Raw genomic sequence first — 6,349 nt, 5'->3', positions numbered from 1 at the left:
TTTATAAAACATCTCTACTGATCAAGTTTATTGGTCAGAACTAACATTATTAAAAAGACTACTTTGAAAACAAAACCTAAATATAAGAGACAAGTGGATTATTGTTTTATATTTAGAATCAAAATAAAAATTAAACGAGATCTTATATCAAGGACCGAAGATAATATTTGTTAATTAATTTTTGTGTTAAAACATGTCTTATTTTATTATTTACACATTCGCCCCTTGTCGGGTTAAATTTATAATTCATCAAGAATATCTTTATGGCCGACCAACAGTTTTATAATATGATAAAACAATGTAATAACCAAATGGACAAATTTAGGAGATGTGGTTAAAAATTGTAAAAAAATGTTAGGATTATAAAATCAATCAGCTTTGTATATTTTAAATGTATATTTAAAAGTTAATTTTCTATGTTATCACATGCAACACGCAGAAAAAAATTTCTAAACTTCATATTATAATAAAAATAAAAAAAACGCAAGCGTCTAAATGATCATTTAAGCAATATTTTTGTTTAATATGATTATTTTGGTAACAGGAAAAGACTTTAGTAATGCTATTGGATGGCTAATTAACAGTTTGATGATAAAATAAAATTTTAAAAATAAAGGAAAAAAATCTACCTCCTCATATGACATCAATATTTAATATAGATAGATAGAAGATAGATTTTTTTTTTGATAAATTAATATAGATAGGTTGAAGATGGCTTTTTTTACCCTTTTTTTTTGGTTATGTAAATGCAAACCCAAAGCTGAGGAGGAATCGCCTCATTCAGGGTCACATGGGTTATAGGTCGAGGAAGGCCCAACTTAAGGTCTGCCAAATCAGATATTGGATAATTAGATAATATGGAAAAATGGGTATATCCTGTTCTTCGCTGATGGACGCTTCACTTATCCGGACAATATGAAGACTCTTGTGGATGATGATTATACTGGGTTTTGATTTTTTTGTAATTTGGGCTGTTAGCCCTCTTTTGCATTAAAAAAAACAAAATTATGTGTGTGTCTATACATAATTACTCTTTTTTTTTTTACAAAAAAAAAGATAAGGTAATTTTTGTATGAAAAAAAGGATAATGTGAAAAAATATGATAATTATGTGTGTGTCTATATATAATTAGTCTTTCTTTTGCTGGTAAAAAAAAAAATAGTCTTTCTTTTACAACAAAGATAAAATAATTCCCCTGTAGACGGGATAAGTGATTTGAAAATATTTTGAATTATTAACAAAAAAAGATAAAGTAATTGTCCGAACACTTTTCTTGCCAAATAAGCTTATTAAGTTAAATTCTTATAAATTCGAAACCTAGCCAAACTCCTTGTACTGTTTTCCCGTCCGGCATTGCCCTCTCCTCTTTCATCGCCAGAAAGTTTTGTGCTTTGATCCTCAATACGATCAATGTCTCACCAAGCTGAATCATCTGATTCGTGAGCTCACTTGTTTATGCTATTTTTCGCTTTTCACTGTCAAAAATTTTGCTCGCTTTTGCAGTTCGATTTCATTCTATCTGCTGTCCTGTCTGCAGTCTGATGTTCGATGTTCGTTTGTGTTTCAGGAAATCAGGGAAGAAGGACTTCTCGACGGCGATTTTGGAGCGTAAGAAGTCGCCGAATCGACTGGTTGTAGATGAGGCCGTCAACGACGACAACTCAGTGGTGTCGATGCACCCTGAGACCATGGAAAAGCTGCAGCTTTTCCGAGGCGATACAATCCTTATCAAGGTGAAAATTTCGCCATTGTCTCTTCTTCTGTGCTCAAATTTTCACTCCTTTTTCTTCGTCGGCCGAAAATATTAGTTTGACCTGTTTGGTTTTTCGTTTTAATGTTTGGCAATTCTTTGTACATCGGAGTGCTTTTTATTGTTTCTTTCGTGTTATGTTGGTTTCTTCGAGAGTTCTTCTGAGTCACGCATGGTTTCTGGTTCGTATCACAGGGGAAGAAGCGAAAGGATACAATTTGCATAGCTCTTGCTGATGACACATGTGAGGAGCCCAAGATCAGAATGAATAAAGTTGTAAGGTCAAATTTGAGGGTTCGTCTTGGCGATGTTGTATCTGTGCATCAGTGCCCCGATGTTAAGTATGGGAAACGTGTCCATATTCTACCTATCGATGATACTGTTGAAGGGGTCACTGGCAATCTGTTTGACGCTTACTTGAAACGTGAGTTTCTGTCCTGCTTTCTTTGTGGGAGTCAGTTGAATTCCAGTTTCAAAAGTTCCAAGACTTGATTACTTCTGATTTGTTTTGTGCCTATTATTGGAATCCTTTGTGCTTTCTCTAGTTGGCACTCTCTTTTCTATGTTATGCATATGCGGTTGCTGAACGTCTACTTGACTTGACTTATATGCATATGATGGTTTTCATGGAGTGCTTTGTAAATATATCCAGTTATTTTCTTGAATTATATGGTGTGGGAAAGTTCTTTCTTGCGATAGAAAATGAAGCGCCTGATCTATATATTTGAAGAATTTGTAATTGATTTCCTATGAACTTTCTTTTTTTGTTTTTGTATTAATCATATATCTATAAATATTAAATGCATATGCTGAATTTGCAGCTTACTTCTTGGAGGCTTACCGCCCTGTTAGAAAGGGGGATTTGTTTCTTGTCCGTGGAGGGATGAGAAGTGTAGAGTTCAAGGTCATTGAGACTGATCCTGGGGAGTACTGTGTGGTTGCTCCAGACACTGAAATCTTCTGTGAAGGGGAGCCTGTAAAAAGGGAGGACGAGGAAAGGTTGGATGAAGTTGGGTATGATGATGTGGGTGGTGTTAGGAAACAAATGGCACAAATTCGTGAGTTGGTAGAGCTTCCATTGAGGCATCCTCAACTTTTTAAATCAATTGGTGTGAAACCTCCCAAAGGAATTTTATTGTATGGACCCCCAGGTTCCGGGAAGACATTAATAGCAAGAGCTGTTGCTAATGAAACTGGAGCTTTCTTCTTTTGTATTAATGGACCAGAGATTATGTCTAAATTGGCGGGGGAGAGTGAGAGCAATCTCAGGAAAGCATTTGAAGAAGCTGAAAAGAATGCACCATCCATAATTTTTATTGATGAGATTGATTCTATTGCGCCCAAGAGAGAGAAGACACATGGTGAAGTTGAAAGGAGGATTGTTTCACAACTTTTGACTCTCATGGATGGATTAAAATCTCGGTCTCATGTTATTGTTATTGGTGCTACTAATCGTCCAAACAGCATTGATCCAGCATTGAGGAGGTTTGGTAGATTTGATAGGGAAATTGATATTGGTGTTCCTGATGAAGTTGGGCGACTTGAAGTCCTTCGCATTCACACCAAAAATATGAAGCTCTCTGATGATGTAAGTTGAGAATTACTTAATTATAATTGGTAGATTTCTTGGGCATGTCTAAGGCGTGGTGCATTTGGTTCAATTTATGATACAAAACCTTCAGTTGCTACCAATGCAATTGACTCCTTTCTCCTACTTTCTGGACAAAATGCAATTTACTATTGGCTATGCTAATATTTAGTATTTTATGATTTAGTCACCCGGTTATTCCTTCTGCAGTAGTACTTAGTTATAAATCTTAGGTTTGTATCCTTAACAAGATGTTTGAATCCAGCACTAGCTTCAATCCTGGTAATAGTTGTACTCTCTGATGATTCAAACGATTGTCTAAACCTTTGTGGTTTCCCTACTGTAGGTTGATTTGGAGAAAATTGCAAAGGATACTCATGGATATGTTGGTGCTGACCTTGCGGCTCTTTGCACCGAAGCTGCTCTGCAATGCATTAGGGAGAAGATGGATGTCATTGACTTGGAAGATGAGACCATTGATGCTGAAGTACTGAACTCTATGGCTGTTACAAATGAGCATTTCCAAACTGCTCTAGGAACAAGCAACCCATCAGCTCTACGTGAAACTGTTAGTATTTTGTTCCTATTTTAAATTTAGACTACCTTTAGGTTGGTGAGGCCTTCTGTCATGATTCTGCTTTGTCTGCAGGTTGTTGAGGTGCCTAATGTCAGTTGGGATGACATCGGAGGCCTTGAGAATGTCAAGCGTGAGCTGCAAGAGGTGATACAATTGTTTCATGATCAGTTAAATTTTATTACTTATTTTTATATTAATTCAATATGTTATCGTATTTGCCTTTGTGGACACAGACTGTTCAATATCCTGTGGAACACCCAGAAAAATTTGAGAAATTTGGTATGTCACCGTCAAAAGGGGTCCTCTTCTATGGCCCTCCAGGATGTGGAAAGACTTTGTTGGCCAAGGCGATTGCTAATGAATGCCAAGCAAACTTCATCAGTGTGAAAGGTCCTGAATTGCTTACAATGTGGTTCGGTGAGAGTGAAGCCAATGTTCGAGAAATTTTTGACAAGGCTAGACAATCTGCTCCATGCGTCCTCTTCTTTGACGAGCTTGACTCCATTGCTACTCAGGTTGGTTTTTGTCATGTCACGGTTTTAGTATTCTATATCTGACTTGTGCCTTTTATTGTGAAAAAGCAATCGAGTTATCGACTTATGTTTACATCATATGATGCTGGCCTACTATTTTTTTTGCCTATGCATGTTTGGGAAGATCCGGATGATCCCATCTATCATACATCTGTTGCCATCTTTGCATCTCTTTGAATTGTTAATCTCAGCTAATATTTAGAATTGTCTCATTGTTTCAGAGAGGAAGCAGTGTTGGGGATGCTGGTGGTGCTGCTGACAGAGTTCTTAATCAACTCCTGACTGAAATGGATGGCATGTCTGCAAAGAAGACAGTGTTCATTATTGGGGCGACTAACAGGCCTGATATCATTGACCCAGCACTCCTTCGTCCAGGTCGCCTGGATCAACTGATCTATATTCCTCTTCCTGATGAGGACTCCCGTCATCAAATCTTCAAGGCCTGCTTGAGGAAGTCACCTGTCTCAAAAGATGTTGATCTGAGAGCTCTAGCTAAGTATACTCAGGGTTTCAGTGGGGCTGATATTACAGAAATATGCCAGAGAGCATGCAAATATGCTATAAGAGAAAACATAGAAAAGGTATATGCTTTTGTGCTAGGTTACTTGATTAGATATCTTTTTCAGTGGAAGCTCTTGAGCATGAAACCTTTATGATAACAGCCTTTTGTAGCCTTGAAAGCGTTGTCCTAAATATTTTGGTGGTGATTTTCGTCTCAAGTGAACACGAGTGGAATTGGGTTTGTTGCGCATTTATTTTGGAACCTGCTCATAAATACTTGTGCATTTGTGGATGCTGGCATAGCGGAATTCCTTAATCCATTGAGTCCCAAGCGTGAAAGTATGCAATTTTGTTAGGACTTAGGATATCTAGACTTCTTGTTTGTATCATTGAGAAGAAATATCTCTTTGCTTTGAGGTTGGATCAAGAGATATGGTTGTCCCCGCTTGTGGTATTTGTGCGGTTTGGTCATATGGACATTGGACGTAATGAGTCATTCTACCTGGAATTTAGTCTCAGTTTCAATATGTTGATCTTTTCCTGACATCTTACATTCTTCTCACTAGGTTTGTATTCTATATTTCAGGATATAGAGCGAGAGAGGAGAAGAAGTGAGAACCCTGAGGCCATGGACGAAGACATTGACGAAGAAGTTGCAGAAATTAAGGCTGCCCATTTTGAGGAGTCCATGAAGTTTGCCCGTAGGAGCGTTAGTGATGCTGACATTCGTAAATATCAGGCATTTGCTCAAACCTTACAGCAATCCCGGGGTTTTGGAAGTGAATTCAGGTTTCCAGAGTCTGGAACAGCGGCTGCTGGGTCTGACCCCTTTGCCACATCTGCTGGTGCGGCGGATGATGATGATTTGTATAGTTAAGTTATATTGATAATGTATTTTCTGTCTCATACCTAGCTTATGAGAGACGTGTCTTTGACCCTTATTTCAAAGGGCTAACCAATTCAAGTTCTGTTACCTATTTTGCCTTTTTAATATACTCAAGTCGTTCAAACATTATTAGATTTCCGTTATATAGATATGGTATGTTCTTGTTGTGAATGAAGTTATCAGACTTTTTGGAAGAAAAAAGATACGAGTATTTCACATATTTGGACTGCGACAAACTTAGTCCGCACCTGGCCTATGTGATTTTAAGCACGTGTTAACGTTCATGTCTGCGCTCCTTTTTCAATACGATTTACATCATTGGTCAGTTGCGGGGACTTTCTTGTGTGCGGGAATGGATAGCGGGCTACCTTAAACCACATTATTGGATGATTAGTGCCTTAAGATGGTGATTTTTGCATCTTCAAAATGGTGTGAAGAAAATGGCATCTATATTGATAATGATTTGGAAGTTTTTAGGTTAGCATGAGCCTATCATGAGGATTGGTAGAAGTTG

General features: G+C 37.5%; 1 protein-coding gene across 1 annotated transcript; it reads left to right on the top strand.

Moving 5' to 3' along the window:
- Positions 1–1,326: 1,326 nt before the first annotated feature.
- On the top strand, positions 1,327–6,055 carry LOC114762749 (cell division cycle protein 48 homolog). The gene is made up of 9 exons (XM_028952314.1): positions 1,327–1,439; positions 1,568–1,733; positions 1,946–2,174; positions 2,572–3,338; positions 3,685–3,906; positions 3,988–4,059; positions 4,149–4,430; positions 4,670–5,029; positions 5,536–6,055. Exons 1-9 carry the CDS (start codon positions 1,411–1,413, stop codon positions 5,824–5,826), a joined length of 2,418 nt encoding a protein of 805 aa, XP_028808147.1. The 5' UTR covers positions 1,327–1,410; the 3' UTR covers positions 5,827–6,055.
- Positions 6,056–6,349: the final 294 nt, after the last annotated feature.

The sequence above is a fragment of the Neltuma alba genome, unplaced genomic scaffold (genome assembly GCF_004799145.2).
Source record: "Neltuma alba isolate B1F8T4 unplaced genomic scaffold, ASM479914v2 tig00011241_pilon, whole genome shotgun sequence".
NCBI lineage: Eukaryota > Viridiplantae > Streptophyta > Magnoliopsida > Fabales > Fabaceae > Neltuma > Neltuma alba.
Note: the sequence above shows the minus strand (reverse complement) of the source record. Positions and strands in the feature narration are given on the sequence as shown.

What these genes read in the sequence shown, in the direction of transcription:
- LOC114762749 (XM_028952314.1), top strand. Translation starts at nt 1,411, where the DNA reads ATGTCTCACCAAGCTGAATCATCTGATTC. An exon ending in CATCAGCTCTACGTGAAACT is followed by an intron (nt 3,907 to 3,987) that starts GTTAGTATTTTG and finishes CTTTGTCTGCAG; the next exon opens with GTTGTTGAGGTGCCTAATGT. An exon ending in TTGACTCCATTGCTACTCAG is followed by an intron (nt 4,431 to 4,669) that starts GTTGGTTTTTGT and finishes TCATTGTTTCAG; the next exon opens with AGAGGAAGCAGTGTTGGGGA.